This window comes from Schistocerca piceifrons, chromosome 4, assembly GCF_021461385.2.
Source record: "Schistocerca piceifrons isolate TAMUIC-IGC-003096 chromosome 4, iqSchPice1.1, whole genome shotgun sequence".
Lineage (NCBI taxonomy): Eukaryota > Metazoa > Arthropoda > Insecta > Orthoptera > Acrididae > Schistocerca > Schistocerca piceifrons.
The window spans coordinates 401,928,807-401,946,710 of NC_060141.1; the positions used below are offsets into that span (position 1 = coordinate 401,928,807).

Sequence of the window (17,904 nt, forward strand, 5' to 3'; positions counted from 1 at the left end):
TCCAAGGTATTTTGGTGTGTCGCAGTGAGAGAGGCGCTGTCCTCTCCATCTTGAGTTTTCTCCTGGCCTCTTTACTGCGCAGGTGAAAAGCGCAGACCTGGGTTTTTACCGGATTTGGCTTGAGATGGTTATTGTCATAGTAGTCAGGCAGATTCTCAAGTACTGTTGTCAGTTTTCTTCCTACCTCTTCAAATGTTTTGTCCTGAGCAGCAATGGCTGTATCATCTGCATAGATGAAGGGGCAAGCTTCTGTACTAATCACCTGGTCATTGGTATAAATGCTGTACATCAGTGGGGCAAAAACGCTACCTTGGGGTAGTCCATTTTTCAGGGTCCACGATCGACTCCTCTTTGTCTGCAGCGTAACAAATTAGCGTCTGTTCTGCAGCAGGTACTGGATGAATTGCGCCAGTCGGTAATCCTTCGTTGTGTTATATATGTTTGATATTAACTTATGGTTAATGGTGACATAAACGGCTGTAAGGTCGATAAAAGCTGGACCTGTGATCTGTTTCCGTTCGTAGCCATCTTATATGTTCTGTGTTAGGTTCAAAATTTGTTCACAGCATGCCCTTCCAGGGCGGAACCCTGCTTGCTCTTTAATAATATTCTGGTCTACATGTGCGGAGATGCGGTTGAGGATAATCCTTTCTGGGACTTTATAGAGCTGGCAGAGGAGGGAGACAGGCCGAAAATTTTCTGTGGGGCTCTTTCCAGGTTTTAGTATAGCTGCTATCTTTGACTTCCACCAAATTTTGGCGACCTTCATTTCAAGGACGCATTTGTTGATCGTAGCTAATGATCACCATCTGGTAGCGGGTCCGAACATTTTTATTTGCTCTGGGCGTAGAACGTCTAGCCCAGCAGCTTCCCTGTTCTTCATTAGAGAGATGGAGTCTTCTAACTCTTCCAGGGTAAAGGGAATACCTTGATTGTCGTTTTCTTGCGTAAATCCCTGAAGCTTCTTTGTTGCATGCTTGCTGTTGGTTTTTCCATTGAGTGGGAGCTGATGTGCAATTTGATTTTGTGTGACCTTATATGAATTTTGAGTCGTTATTGATGTTTTTAAGAAATTGCCAGGCCTCTCGGCTATTCTGTTTTATGTCTAGGCTTGTGATTAAGTTACACCATTTCGCTCTTCTCGAGTCTGATATGGCCCGGAGGAGTTCTCCCGCCGCACTTGTTTCTTCTGAAAATGGGTTTCCCTCAAAGAGTTGCTGGTAATGTTCCAGGAGAACCTTTGAGTTTTGGTCGAGGCCAGGTATATACGTAGTATCTACAATCTCGGAGGATGTTTTTGTGTGCAATGGTTTTTACTTCAATAAATGCGTCATATGAAATCGGGACTCGAGTTTAGGTTCTGCACCTCTTTCTAAGGTGAGTTTGTCTCACTGGGCACGTTTAAAATTAAAGCGTCCTTTGAAATGGGTGGTTGCTGGTTTACTAACTGCTTCTACCAGTTGTGTACGTGGGAGGAACGCTCCCACATCCTTCCTGGTTTGATGTGCAATGTATTCACTGACAAATATGTTATCAGGACTGTTCAAAAAATGGTTCAAATGGCTCTGAGCACTATGGGACTTAACATCTCAGGTCATCAGTCCCATAGAACTTAGAACTAATTAAACCTAACTAACCTAAGGACATCACACACATCCATGCCCGAGGCAGGATTCGAACCTGCGACCGTAGCGGTCGCGCGTTTCCAGACTGAAGCGCCTAGAACCGCTCGGCCACCAGCGGCCGGCTATCATGGCTGTATCCGCGGTTACACCTGCTGCTGTTAAAGGAGGATGGAAATATGGGATCGTGTATTACTTTCAGTCCAGTTGAGTCTGCATAGGTTTCGAGGTCCTCTCCGCTTTTGTCTGTGCCTGTATCCCCGTTCTGAGCTACGGCAGTAGAAATCGCTCATTACTAGTTTCGTTGATTGTAACCCGAAGTCGGATGGTTCACTGAATCTGAACTCGCTGTTCAATAGCTTATAGATAGATGTCACTGTACACGATTGTATCTCTACAGTAAAGATTTCGATGTCTTCTTGAGCTGCCGTATTGCCCATGTGGTCTTTCAGTTACTAATTTCATTCTGTGGATCTTCCGTCTTCTATTGTTGGGGCCACTGTGGATCTCTTGAATTAGTAGGACGCCACAGTTGTCTTTTACATGTTTCAGCGAGTAATACCTCTTTCTCATGTGAGAGCCCTTCAATGTTTATGGACATTATCGTCAAAGTTGGCTTTAATAAATCCCGTTTGGTGGTGTCTTGGTGCTGAAAGGAGTGATCGTTAGGCAAAGACCTAACAATGCCCAGGCTACGCCCGATCGCTGTCACGATCTTTCAGGAAACTCCTTTCGTGTACCCCAGTGCAACGATTGGAGACTGGTTCTCAGTGTCCGTAAACGTATAACCGCAGTGTTCACAAACGCAGAAACCTAGTACAGTATCCCACGACTGCAATATCAGTAAGTCACAATTTGCACCAGTCAACTGTGCAAATACCTGGTTGGAACGATTCGTGGGGATAACGTATTGAATGATCACCTGTGCTCACACGTAGAGAAAGAAAATCAGTCACTGTGGAAAGAAGATTGCCTCCAAAAGTCTTGTGCGAACCATCTTACAATACTGTTCAAATGTATGGGACCTAAACCGATAGGACTAACAGGGCATACTTAACGTTTACAAGAAAGGACAGCACCAATGGTGAGTGGTTTGTTTCACGCATGAAACGTGAACAGGTAAACGCTTGAAAATAGACGTCAATTACTCTGCGAAAGCCTACTTGCAAAATTTGAAGACCAACAACGATCGCGAACACAAAATTTTACTAATTACAGCACGGACAGAGACATTTAAGGAGTCATTCTTCCCGTGCCTCATATGCGAATAGGACAGGGAGAAATCCTAAGACAAGGTGGTATAGGAAGAATCCTGTCATCCAATTTACTGTGAAACTTAGTGACAGATAAGTGTGGAGGACCAGTTCTCGACAGTGGGACCTTTACCTTTGATGGGCAAGTGCTCAATCAACTGAGTTGGCCAGGGGACTCACGACCCGTCCACACAGCTCTAGTTACTCTGTACCTTTCTCCATAGAGCCCACATTCTAGTCCCTGTCCAGATCAATAGCTGTAATCTGCCATGGAGTTTCAAATTAGAACACACACTGAGGTCTAAACCAGCATCTTCCTGAGAATTAAGTAAATACTATTGACTTGACTATTGGCTATATACAAACATTCCAGGTAATCAGGACGTCAACTGGTTATAAAACAATATGCTGTATGTCTAAAGTTTTAATTATTTAGCCTGAAACCGATTACATGAACTACCAAAAAGCTATTCTGTTCTACTGTGGACTACCTCTGAGTGGATGACTGTCGATTTGTCATGAGCAAATCAGTATCGGAGACAATGCCTTCCAGAGGTTTTTTTGCTAGTGTTAAGAATTGGAAAATTCTAGTGATAGTAAGTCTGAGGGTGTGCAGAGCAGCTATAAGTATCTAGAGGGCCTGACTGCCTTGCTGACTGCTGACAGAGATATAGACCAAATTATCCCTTCCTGATATGTAAAGCAGGCAATGTGTGTCAGGCAGACTTAGACCATTAAATACTAAAATTTTCGCATACGTCGTTCTAAGATCGTTCTGCAATTTTGTCTATTGGGATGTAATACTAGCTTACACGTTGATCACGTGGTCATGACGTCTTTTTACTGCTGTGTCAAATAAAATTAGAATATATAAGTATTATATTTTTAGCTGAATGTGTACATTTTGTGCAAGCCTGTAGATTTATGATTATTTAGTAATGGCAGGGTGCAATATCATACCTTGTTACTCTACGTTAAAAAAGGACAATCAGGGCCCAGAATGGTTTATAAAACTATGCGTTGCACGCCTATAGTTTTATAGTGAAAAGCGATTACACAAAACATCGATATTGGCAGTTGTTTTGTAGATGATCTAACGGTGGAGTTCATAGTTACTCTGCCTGAGGACTGAAATCAGTTCGTCTGCCACGTCACTGCCTTTAGAGTCAGGCTGGGAAATATGCTTTATTATGCACTTGCAACTATGGCTGCCAGGAATATGGCCTTTGCAGACTTGGTATGTTTCCATCACACAGCGCTAATGTTAGTACAGTGTTGCAAATAAATACCTACGATTATCCATCAGTCTATAATTATTTATCACAAGCATAACATGTTTAGGATTTTTGTTGTGTGTTAGTGCAAATACGTAGGATTTGTTCATCAGTCTGAGACACATACCAGGTTGGGTTAATAGATGTGGGCTATAACTACTGTATATTGTAGCTCTTCCACTGAAGCATATTTTACTGGAAGTCCAGTGTTTACATACTTGTATTTCCGAACAAATACTATACATACACATACGCACTGATTCACAGTATTTTTTAATGGTTGTCCAAACTCTAGGTCACTTATAAGAGTATCACAGAACATGACGCCTCTTCCTAATCTTTTTTTAATCACGCACACAGACATATTCCGTATACTTCACGCACAAAACCGGTTCTAGGGAGGAAACATCTATCTGCGTTAGTCCTAATTTCTCTTATCTTATGTCTGTTGTTCAGTTTGAGCACACTTATTTCTAGCGTGTTGATTGGGCCTCCCTGTCCAACATTACATTATTCATTTTGGGAGAAGTCTTCTACTTAGTGAAGGATGTGTTGCAGCATTTCTGCAAGCAACAAAAGATTCAGGTTCTATTAATAGATGTGGAATATAATTATCACAAACCCTGTCTGAAACTATGGTCCCTAAACAAATTACCCAGCAGAGTGTCGTAAGAGGAAAACATCATATGTAAAGATGATGGGCATTTTCCAGATGAGCTGTTGCACTGACTGCCTTGCAAGAGAAGGAAAAAAAAAAAAAAAAAAAAGGATTCATCTCTCAGCAGTATCAGGGTCTGAAAGTCACTCCGAAATTAGCTGATTTATGCTTCGTCGTGAATGGTAATGTCAACTGTAGTCGGGGCATTGTCGGAACTCTGACGCTATATGAGAATCAGGAGAGAGGTGGATTCGTGATGAAATCTTAAGGTCCAACACTTTAGATTTGATGATATTATTATATTGAGTATATGTAGCGATGTTTCTGCTACTAAATAATGCTTCTTTGTTAATAAAACTGTATAGGTAAATCCACTAACTACTTAAACCTAACTAACCTAAGGACATCACACACATCCATGCCTGAGGCAGGATTCGAACCTGCGACCGTAGCAGGTGCGCGGTTCTGGACTGAAGCACCTAGAACCGCTCGGCCGCAGCGCCCGACTTTCATCTTAGTTTTAAGCAAGATTATTTAATCCGTCCCTTCATCCCTTCCAACTCGTCAATTAACACATGAACCTACCTTAGCATTTACTATTAGCCAGCGTGGATTCCTTCGAAATGTCTCCTATAGTGTCCAACTCCTGTGTCTCACTCGCTCCCTACACTATCAGATTAACAATAAAAAAATCCGCCATTTTTATATACCTGAACCTCAAAAACACCTATAATTGTATATGACCTTTTGTCTCTATTTCTACACTTTACTTTCACGCAGTTCTGTTTAATTATGTCTTCCTCACTTTGTCCTCCCTATCTCATTAATTATTCCTTGTCACTGTCAACAACACCAGTTCCCATACCTTCCATCCCACAGCACATCTGCCTCAGTACTCTGTTTTCTCTCTACTCCAATGCATTCTGTATATTGCTGATGAGCCCTAGCCACCTCCTTCTCTCCATCTATGCCAATACATTGATGACACTCCTGTATTCCAGAAATTTCACCCTGGTGCTGCCAGTGGTTCCTTAAGATCAACCTCTCCAGAACAGATGAAATAATTATATGATGAGCCACAATATTCACAACTATGACTTTTACCTAGCCATTTACAGCTACCATAACCCATTAATGAACACACTAAAATACCTTAAATATATGATAGACAGGTAACTAACATGGAACTCTCTCTTACTAACCATCCAACAGGGAGCCCGCAGTAGAAACTGCTAGTTGACCAAACATACGGATTGCACCCTTTTACCATCCTTCTCACCTTCAATATGTTGATCCAAATTATCTTCTCCTTCACCAATGTTGCCTCAATATCCATTCCACCAAAGCCATAACGCTCCTTGCAAATCCTGGAAAGTCATGCACTCCGCCTTCCCCACTGCATGTTTTTATCTTCCCCCACATGGATGCTTAACCACCTCATCATATTCCTACCTAGCTCCCCCCTCCCTCCCTCAAATTGAACAGCTCAGTATGTCCTACACTACCTGCAAACTCGATCACTAACAACTCCTTTGTTTCCCCTCTATTTTCCAATCTTGTTACGTAACCGCATCGATACCAACACATCTCATCTACCGTGCATCTATTCATACTTCATACCCACCCTCAACGAAGACCCTCTACACAGAAAATTAAATCCTCCTCGATATTTATCCGTCATGTCAACTGTAATAATTCCTTCCAATTCCTATCACATATCAGGGACCCCCTCCCCCTCCATCTTTCCCTATTTGCTTTCTTCTTCACAGCATCGCCTGATCCATGATCTAGTATCTTATTCCATGTCTGTCTCTTACAATCCAACCTCCATCTAGATTCAGTTTCACAGCACAACCCGCCAGACTAGTTTGGTTATAGGCATACTCTACAATCCTATAGATTTAACCTTCCCTTACTAATTCATCTTTTCCAGTGCAGTTTCTTAATTTTCATTGAGTGTATGGTGATCCTTTGCAAAATCTTCCCCCCTTTTGCATCATCTTTTAATTATATCTAAAAAGGAGGAAAAACTCATCAGTTATATTTTTTACATTATCAATGAAAATAATTTTGATAACATTGTTATCATTCTAAGCACTTCAGAATCCACGTAAATGTTTCAACTTTAGGTGTACTATATATCTATTTATGTATTTTAAAAACCTTAGAATAAAGAGCGAAATGTTTGTACCTCAGACGGTATACATATTGTCTATAATTTTTGGAACAAGCCGGCCGAAAAAGATCTATGCTGCTGCACAACAGTCAGCTGAGATATTATTGTGGTGGGTGGTGCGCATGGGCGCTTGTGATCTGCCGTTAAGGGGGGATGTATGTAAAATGGGTCAAATACGTAGGTTTTTAATTTTTTTGGTACCAGATTGTTCTGTAGTAGGTTAGAAACGTTGTATCCAATTTTCGGAGTTTAATTCATGCTACGAATGATATATAAGCTATCTTCTTTAAGCCAACGCGAATTGCCACGCCCCCTAACCTAAACGACTCTACCTTTTATTTACGATATTTTATTACGTAGTGCCATCAGAGAAGATACCTGTAGAGTATACAAGGCTCTTATGAGCCCACTTGCAATGCGAGTAATTATGGTTTATTAAAGAAATGCATACATGGTGGAACACAAAACCCATGGGAAAACTTTAATAATTTTATTTGTTCATCTGCTGTTGTTAAAATTTCCTCTTATGATGCTTGTCTGGTGTCCAATGATGATAACAATGGGAGAAACAGGACCTTATAAGACTAGGATTTGATGCAGGTCGCTTCACTGTAAATCGGTTGAAGAAGACAGATGATGTGCACATTGCTAGTTCTGAAACGCCGGTAACGTGTTTTGCCAAAAGGGTACGCCAGGAGGATCAGAGTAGAGGAAAAGAACTACATGAAGACCAAAAAGTCCAAATATATGGTTATTGTCAACATTAAGGTACTTACTTCTGGCATAAATGCTAATAAAATATATCCCGCAACTTTCATTTTCTAGTGCAGGGGTGGGCAAACGTTGCACGCGGCTCATGAGCGCACAGCGCTGGACGTGTGCTGCTCGCGTGCAGGCGTCGACCGGGGCTGTGGCGACAGCCGGCAGGTTGCGGCAGTGTAGTGCCAGGCTAAGCTGCGGACGTTGATGCGAAGCGAGCACTATGTAGTGAACGTTGTATTTCAAGAAACGGAGAAGTGGAGATTTGCTATCTTTTAAAAAGTAATGGGAGAATCTTTTTTCTTTGTGCAAAAACGTGAAAATTCGAAATGTTTAATATGTGGCAGTATTCTCGCTGGTCAACGGAAGTTTAGTATTGAAGACCATTATAATAAATTTCACAAGGACGAGTACAATTTATTGTCGGATTCTGAGCGGATGGGGAATTGGCTGAGCTTAAGAAGAGCGATCTGACGATACCAGATGAATCTGTCGTAGTTGGCCGGCCGGAGTGGCCGAGCGGTTCTAGGCACTACAGTCTGGAACCGCGCGACCGCTATGGTCGCAGGTTCGAATCCTGCCTCGGGCATGGATGTGTGTGGTGTCCTTAGGTTAGTTAGGTTTAAGTAGTTCTAAGTTCTAGGGGACTGATGACCACAGCGGTTAAGTCCCATAGTGCTCAGAGCCATTTGAACTTGTAGTTGCTGTTGTCACGAGAGATCTGCGACTTTCTCTCGTCATGTCTCTCATCTAACTGATTTAACATTTTATGGAGCACTGTTTTCAAGTTTTCAGGACGACAACAACAATAATAGCCCAGCGGTATGTGCAAGTTATAAGACTGAGCTTAATATAGCGAGAGCTGGAAAACCATTTGCTGAATTAATAAGTCTCGGTTAAGAGCAAACATAAGTGATGAAAATTTACGTAACTGTTTGTGTTTAGCCGGCCGGAGTGGCCGAGCGGTTCTAGGCACTACAGTCTGGAACCGCGCGACCGCTATGGTCGCAGGTTCGAATCCTGCCTCGGGCATGGATGTGTGTGGTGTCCTTAGGTTAGTTAGGTTTAAGTAGTTCTAAGTTCTAGGGGACTGATGACCACAGCGGTTAAGTCCCATAGTGCTCAGAGCCATTTGAACTTGTAGTTGCTGTTGTCACGAGAGATCTGCGACTTTCTCTCGTCATGTCTCTCATCTAACTGATTTAACATTTTATGGAGCACTGTTTTCAAGTTTTCAGGACGACAACAACAATAATAGCCCAGCGGTATGTGCAAGTTATAAGACTGAGCTTAATATAGCGAGAGTTGGAAAACCATTTGCTGAATTAATAAGTCTCGGTTAAGAGCAAACATAAGTGATGAAAATTTACGTAACTGTTTGTGTTTAGCCGGCCGGAGTGGCCGAGCGGTTCTAGGCACTACAGTCTGGAACCGCGCGACCGCTATGGTCGCAGTTTCGAATCCTGCCTCGGGCATGGATGTGTGTGGTGTCCTTAGGTTAGTTAGGTTTAAGTAGTTCTAAGTTCTAGGGGACTGATGACCACAGCGGTTAAGTCTCATAGTGCTCAGAGCCATTTGAACTTGTAGTTGCTGTTGTCACGAGAGATATGCGACTTTCTCTCGTCATGTCTCTCATCTAACTGATTTAACATTTTATGGAGCACTGTTCTCAAGTTTTCAGGACGACAACAACAATAATAGCCCAGCGGTATGTGCAAGTTATAAGACTGAGCTTAATATAGCGAGAGCTGGAAAACCATTTGCTGAATTAATAAGTCTCGGTTAAGAGCAAACATAAGTGATGAAAATTTACGTAACTGTTTGTGTTTAGCCGGCCGAAGTGGCCGTGCGGTTAAAGGCGCTGCAGTCTGGAACCGCAAGACCGCTACGGTCGCTGGTTCGAATCCTGCCTCGGGCATGGATGTGTGTGATGTCCTTAGGTTAGTTAGGTTTATCTAGTTCTAAGTTCTAGGGGACTAATGACCTCGGCAGTTGAGTCCCATAGTGCTCAGAGCCATTTGAACCATTTGTTTGTGTTTGTCTGTATGTAGAAATTTTGTTCCAGATATTAAACGTATTGTAAACTCCACCTGTGATAAGTAAATAAAACGTATCGTAGGTAATAGGTACTCTTTCAAACCATGATTTCTTTCAAGCACTCCTACTAACCTTATTCATTCACCCAATAAAGCCAAGCTAGGAAACAAAACGCATTACAGAGGAAGGAGCGGACAGAAGGTATGGTGGGGATGGGAGATAAGCGGGTGGCCAGCTTGCCCCTGTGTGCACGCGGAACACCTGTTAACTGCACGCGTGCAAGTGCACCGCACATGTGCAGGATTCCTGCCCGCCCCTGTTCTAGTGTGTAAGGAATACTTTTAGCGGGCCATTGCAGATAAGAAGGTGAAAATTGCTACAGACTTCGTACACAGTATAATACAACTTCCTGTGGTACAAAATTTTCCAAAGTGCATTGCTGTCAAATTTATTTAAGTTTTTATGAAAAAAATTAGTAAGTACCATACACATAATTTAAACGTCGTTGCGACAATTCTAAAACTGATGTTAAAAATTTGTACCCAGATTTGTTTATCTAAGTATTAAGAATAACCTACCACATTTTGAAAGTGAAAGTAAAGTAATATTTGAGAGAATGTTCCCCATGTAATAGTGTGTCCTAAAAGTATCCAGAAACGTTCTGATCAAATTAGTTGACAAATAAATTGAAAAAAATTCAGGTTATAACCAACAATCTAATGACAAGATGTGAAAAATTTGGTAATTTGGTTAATTATCCCTTGAACGATAAAAATTAGATTACCTTATGTGCACCCGTAGATTTTCTCAGACGTCCCCCCATAAGTTGCAACCTGCGAGCTGCAGGTTTCGCGCCATGTCTGACTGTAAAAGTGATAGAAATTTAGTCATGGCCTCTGTGAGTGCCGGTCGTTGTGACCGAGCGGTTCTAGACGCTTCAGTCCGAAACTGCGCTGCTGCTACAGTCGCTTGTTCGAATCCTGCCTCGGGCATGGATGTGTGTGCTGTCCTTAGGTTAGTTAGGTTTAAGTAGTTCTAATTCTAGGGGACTGATGACCTCAGATGTTAAGTCCCATAGTGCTCAGTGCCATATGAACCTCTGTGAGTGATAAAGTCAATATTGTTAACTAAAAAGAGTGAATGAGCAGTGCGAAGGAGACGATTCGAATTGAAGGAGAGACGAAGAAAAGCTACAACGGTCCTCACCATATTTCGAACACAGTAGTGCTCAGCTAGGCAAGGTCATGTTAGAGTTGACATGCCCTTACCTTCCTCTGAATTTTGATCTCATTTACCCAGCCATTTATATGGTGACCTGCAGCTTAATGTGGACTCTGGTGCAACGTGGCATTTTTTGCACACTCGAATTACTGGCTGAAATGAAAAACGCTAAATAGGACAGAGAAATGTCTAGTACCGATTGAGGACTAAATCCCGAACTTTGGATTTAGCGGAAGAAAACATTACACTTCACGTGTACGATCGCAAACATCCTGGTTCACCGAAGACCAATGGGTTTCTAAGTACCGATGGTTGTAGGAAACCCGTCTATTCGGACCAGCTCTCAGCAACCACAATCCGGTACAGATACACAGCATCCTGGAGACACTACAGCATCGAACAAAAGTCATCTCAAGTGAAGAGAAGTTCCTAAAGGAACTGAGCCATCTTCGGGAAGTCATTCTTGAAAATGGCTACAATCCCTGCTACATATCACAGTCCAATTCCAGCGAGATGCACATGCAAAACACCGTCGAAAACACAACAGAATCTTGGGTTTCTATGATTTTGTGACTCAGACATGAGGAAGGTTAGTGGGCTTCTTCATAGACAGAACATTAAATGTCTTCGAGGACCCCAGCCAAAATATAATGGCTCACGAATCCTGTTCTAATATACCTACTACGGAACCTACCGCTGCAGCAGTAACTTCCTGTTAAAAAACCAAGTCGCTACGCCCAGCTGCCTCATTTACAGCTCCGCATCTGCTCTGTTACTTCGCAACGTAATTTCGAGGTTGCCCAGAAAGTAATGCACCTCATGTTTTTCTTTAACAATTCTGTATTGAACATAATGAGAATTACACACACGAAAGAATGGTTTTTTATTATACACACTCTATTTTTCCACGTAATCTCCGTCCCATTCTATGGCCTTCCTCCAGTGCGAAACAAGGGCGTGTGTGCCCCGTCGGTACCAATCCTTCTCCTCGTCGCGGAGCCAGTGCTTCACTGTGGGAATCATCCCCCCCCCCCCCATTGTCCTCAAAATGTCTTCCACGAATGGCATCCTTTAATGGTCCAGACAAGTGAAAGTCCGACGGGACGGGGCTGTAGGACGGATGGGGTAACACTGTTCAACACTATCTTGCGATGTGTTAAGCAATTCTCAGACTTGTGTGGGCCCGAGCGTCATCGTGTTGGAGCAAAACATCTCGTGGGTTGCTATGGCGCCGAAGTCGCCAGAAGTGCGTCATGAGTTTCTTTAATGTGCTGAATATGTTTCTGAATTAACAGTGCCGCTTCTTGGTATCACATCAATGAGAATCACAGCTTCACAGTCCCAGAAAACTGTGATCATGGCCCTACTGATGGAAGTAGTTGCTTTGAATTTTTCCTTCTGTGGAGAGTAGGAATGACGCCGTTCCATCGACTGTCTTTTTGTTTTGGGCTCAAAATGGTGAACCCAGGTTTCATCACCTGTCACAATTGGGGACAAGAAGGCCTCCCCCTCAGCTTCAAAACGTTGTAACAAATCAAGACAAATGTTTTTTCTGTGCAATTTGTGATCCACCATTAGACATTGCATGACCTATCTTGCACACACTTCTGAATATCCAAGAGTGCGGATAATTGCATTCACACTTCCTTTACTGCTTCACAGATGCAGTGCCGACTGTAGAGTCGTAATGCGTCTGTTTTCGCGAATGACATGAGCTCGCTGCAACATGTCAGGTGTGACAGCCATGGATGGATTCCCGGACCACTGCAAATCGTGGAGCTCCGCCAAACCGCTTTCTGATGACCTCACCCTCCGTGCCCAGCAACTAACTGTACTTATTCGACTGCAGATGCTCCATAGACTTCGCACAAGCGTTTGTAAATATTCCCCATAGCTTCTTTCTCTGCAGTGAGAAATTCAATGATGGCACGTTGCTTGCAACGTATATCACCTACAGACGCCATTTTGAAACTGTCCTGCAGCTACGCTATCTGTCGGAAGTGATGGGAACTTGGCGCGCTCACTCAGAAGACTTCAAATAACACATACGTAACGTTTCGCGTTCGTAGCGTTGTTTTCGGCTGAGAAAACAAAAATGCATTACTTTCGAGCAGTCCTCATACAAAGGCAAATACAAGAAGAGAGAGATTTGATTAGGATGCGGATATACTGTCATAAAAATGACGTTCACAGTCCTTAGAATACTTTTTATTCAGCATCGTATTCCATGTGTACTTCTATCAGAGATTGTAAGTAGTATTGGTTAAAAAACAGTCTTGGTTGCAATTTTAGTTTTTTTTTATTTTTCAACTACGCGTTTCGCCTTATTTAGGCATCTTCAGGTTGATCTTAAATTTGGTATTTCTTACAACAATCCTTTAGAGAGTGTAGTCAAAGGGCATCGTCGAATACATCGGGCCAAGATCGCCTTCGTTAAACCCAGTAAAAACTTTTCTAGATGGACGCGAGTGACTCCAAGACCCGCTTAACGCGTTCTCGTTCACAGGACCGAGTAACAGAATAAGATGGGACTGAGGTAGTAAGCATAATGCAAAAAAAGAAAAAAAATTGTTAAAATGGCTCTGAGCACTATGGGACTTAACTTCTGAGGTCATCAGTCCCCTAGAACTTAGAACTACTTAAACCTAACTAACCTAAGGACATCACACACATCCATGCCCGAGGCAGGATTCGAACCTGCGGACGTAGCGGTCGCGCGGTTCCAGACTGTAGCGCTCAGAACCGCTCGGCCACCCCGGCCGGCTAATGCAAAAAAAAAAAAACTAAAATTGCAACCAAGACTGTTTTTACCCAATACTGTTAAGCAGTGGTTTGCTGTATGCCACATATGGATTGAAAGATTCTAAGTAGGCTACCTGCGACTTCATTCCATAAAATCAAATAAGGTAATGTTCGGACATTGTCTGATAAGATTTACAGTACTTTGAGACCTAATACTAGCTATGATTAAATAACAGACCCAAATATTTTCCGTTGGTATGAACGAGACAGTGTCTCTGCAGCGCCTCACATTCCGCTCCAAAACCAATACAGTCCCTTCTTTACACTGCTGTTTGTACAATCTCATGTACCACCGTTACGGATTATTTGACAGAGTGATTTCCATTTGTCTCTATGGAGATGAATATTTTGATATACTGTACCAGAGTGACTCGTTTAATTAATAAAGAGACTTTCTTAGATATATTTATTAATTACCGTCCTCCATAGCCGAAGTCAGTAACGCTCGTCTGTGCGGCGACGCTTGACACAGAGGTACCAGTAAGCCCCAGAAGTACTACAGCTGAAGCGCATAGTATATTTGTGTCATCGCAGGCAAGTGCCGATTTTACTTACTTGTCGAGCTGGGACACCCGTATCTGTACCGCCAGACGAAAATGAAGGCCTGGATGCCGAGGAACCCCATGATTAACAGAGCTGTCAGCATACGTGAGCAGGTGTTGAAGCCTGCACAAGAACAATATTTAGTTACACTGGATTTCGAAAAACGCAGAAAGACAGCAATAGCTCGCGAAACATAAGGAATCTGACAGGTACAGCGAAAAACTTTACCAAAAAATGACGTAATTCAACAAACAACTCAGCGTATACAAAAGACTATGCCAAAAGAAGGAAAAATGTTTAAATCCAACAGGATTCCTACATTCACTCAGTGTTCCCGGTCAAATCTCGCAAAAAAAAGCTGCGAAACATAATCATTCAGCTTTAAAAGGCCCAAATTTCCACTAAGATTAGGTTCTCATATAAATATCAATGAAAAACAAGATCAATAATTCCAGTATTGCGGAGTGAATTTAAAACAATCGTGTTTCGCTATACGTAGCGTGTTTACGTGTCAGACAACCGCAAAACGTATTCATTATTGCACCGGAAAGCAAATTACATAATATAATTTATAAGAATATAGTAAGAAAAAGGTAGATGCATTACAAACGAGTTGATTAATTGCACATCTTTTTCCAGTTCAGAGAAGAAATTAAAAAAGGCCAAACGAAGTAACGAAGTGGGTACTTTCCTACTACTGAAAGTAAAAAAAAAAAAAAAAAAATGAATAAATGAGTTTCTTAATCTACAAAGATATGTTGTTACTTTGTAATAGATACATTCAACCTATAATATAATTATCAGACAGAGTGTAATTTCTATGGGGTTTGCACAAACTATTTTTGTCTGTCCAACTCAGCTACATGCTAATACTTTGTATCTTCGCATTTTTGTGATTTCTGACATCAGCTCGTGACCCTGCCTACACAAGGACAAAAATCGTGAACTGAAGATTCGATGTTACTGGGCGCTTCTATAACCCAGAGCCATGTAGCGTTTTCAGTTGCATGAAGAATATTGGTAAACGGAGAAATAGTTCACAGAATTCGCGACAGTTGGCTCTGTATGTACTTGTTATAAGTCGATACGGCGTGAAGATCCCTGAAAATCGCACCGCTGTTGCCAGCAGTCAACTGCGAAGCGCAAACTGCCGCAGGCGAAAACAAGTAGCGTCTATATAGGTGCGACAACACTCAGGCGCCGCGCGGGATTAGCCGAGCGGTCTAGAGCGCTACTGTCAAGGACTGTGTGGCTGGTACCTGCGGAGGTTCTAGTCCTCCCTCGGGCATGGCTGTGTGTGTTTGTCCTTAGGATAATTTAGTTTAAGCAGTGTGTAAGCTTGGGGAGTGATGACCTTAGAAGTTAAGTCCCATAAGATTTCACACACATTTTGAACAACACTCAGGCGTTGCCATAGAGACGTTTACAAAATCGCATTCCGTTGTCGGTTGTGGTAGGCGCGCGAAGCTGTCGCACCCAGCCCACTGCAACTATCAGGGATCAACTTATCGATACCCATTATGTAGGTTTCTTCAGACTGAATCTGAAATGAAACCTCTATCTGTATGGCGAGGTAGAAGGCGAGTTCGCTTTGCGAGGATAATTTTTTTCTTTTTCTCCCTTGCTGTGTCGTTACTTTTCCATAGGATGTTATGGTATGTTAACCGGGGATCTAGAAACGACGGAGAGGCTCCGTCCCCGCCGCAGCCGCAGTGGTCCACAACTCCACGACGACTACCGCAGTCTTCGTCACGCCACCGCCTCCCCACACCGAACCACTCTTTCAGGGTTATTGTGCGGTTCGGCCCCCCCGCTGGACCCCCCAGGGAACATCTCACACCAGACGAGTGTAACCCCCGTGTTTGCGTGGTAGAGTAATGGTGGTGTACCCGTACGTGGAGAACTTGTTTGCGCAGCAATCGCCGACATAGTGTAGCTGAGGCGGAATAAGGGGAACCAGCCCGCATTCGCCGAGGCAGATGGATAACCGTCTAAAAACCATCCACAGACTGGACGGCTCACCGGACCTCGACATAAATCCGCCGGGCGGATTCGTGCCGGGGACCGGCGCTCCTTCCCGCCCGGAAAGCCGTGCGTCAGACCGCACGGTCAACCGGGCGGGCTTTTCCATAGGACACAGTACTTGCCTCCCGGTTCACACCTGTTCCATCTTCAGCTTAAGGCGTAGGAATAGCGGTCTACTGGCCATTGACGTCACCTTGAGCAACTGAAGATTGACAGCATTTGGACTAATTTATTCGTGAAACTAGAGATGTATGAATAACACAAAGTATCTACAGCCGAACGATTTGTCCAGTATAGTGATAATAAATTATACAGGGTGTAATAAAAAAAGTACACCCAAACTTTCAGCGAACATTTCTCACACGCAGAGGAATAAAATGTGTGATAGTGTAGGTAAACGCTTTATGTCCATGTTAGACCTCATTTTCCACTTCTCTTCACAATCACATTAATCATGGGGAACACATACAAAGCACCAGCGTTACTTGAAATACTCAAAATATGCACTTGGTTGCGTTTGGTTAGAATGTACTGTAAGCTGTAATTTTTAGGTTCACCGCCAATGTTTGTTGTATCAGTGGACCTAAGTTAATGTTAACATATAACTTCCTTCGTTACTTGTGTTGACATGCGATTAACCTCATGGCTCTGCTACCACCAAGCACGTAGCATCAGTTATTTCGTGTTCATCACGGATTTGTTTTCCGGCACAGTGCAATGGAAATATACAAAATACGGAGATGCCCATTTGCTGTACGGTTTAGCAGATAGTAATGGCCGAGACGCTCAACGTTTTTACCGGAAGAAATTTCCAGAGCGACAGTGTTCCGACAGGAGGCCCTTTGAATCAACTGATCGTCGTCATAGGGAGCATGGGACGGTTAAGCTTACTGTTCGTGGCCGGGGGAGGTTAGATAGACGATGACACCTCAAATGGAGAAGGAACTTCTTCTTGCAGTTGACGACAACCCTAGTGTCAGCGTAAGACAATTAGCTGCAACAAGTAATGTTGACTACGTGATTGTCTCGAAAGTGCTATATGAGAACCTGCTGTATCCCTACCATGCACAACGTGTGCAGGTACCATTAGCAGCTGGCTTTTCTGCAAGGGTACCTCCAGCGAATTGTTTCCTGTACTGGTACGCTTCTGCAAATTGTTGATTCAAGAATGTGTCAGTCCCACTTTAGCACGTATGTTCTGTTCACGGATGAGGCTTGGTTTCAACATGATAAGATTGGAAATTTTCGCAGTCGGCACGTATGGGCTGTCGAGATTGCCCGCGAAATTGTGCGCTCTCGTCGTCAACAAAAATTTTCTGTGAACATTTGTGCCAGCATTGTTGGTAAGTGTTTGTTAGGAGTTCATGTCGTTCCACCCAGGCTCAACGGAAAAATTTACAATCTTTTCTTACTCTATCTGTTCTGTTAGAGCGCGTACCTTTACCAATTCTACAAAACATGTACTTCATGCACGATGGATCTCCTCATCCATTCAGGGGTAATGTTCGGACACTTCACAGATTCCGTGACAAAT

General features: G+C 42.9%; 1 protein-coding gene across 1 annotated transcript in view; it reads right to left on the reverse strand.

Moving 5' to 3' along the window:
- The window catches only part of LOC124796324 (peptidoglycan recognition protein 1-like), a 44,626-nt gene that overhangs the window by 5,246 nt on the left and 21,476 nt on the right, over window positions 1–17,904 (reverse strand). The window contains exon 4 of the mRNA XM_047260453.1: window positions 14,358–14,468. Coding sequence (XP_047116409.1) covers window positions 14,358–14,468 — 111 coding nt within the window. The remainder of the gene's footprint in view (window positions 1–14,357; window positions 14,469–17,904) is intronic.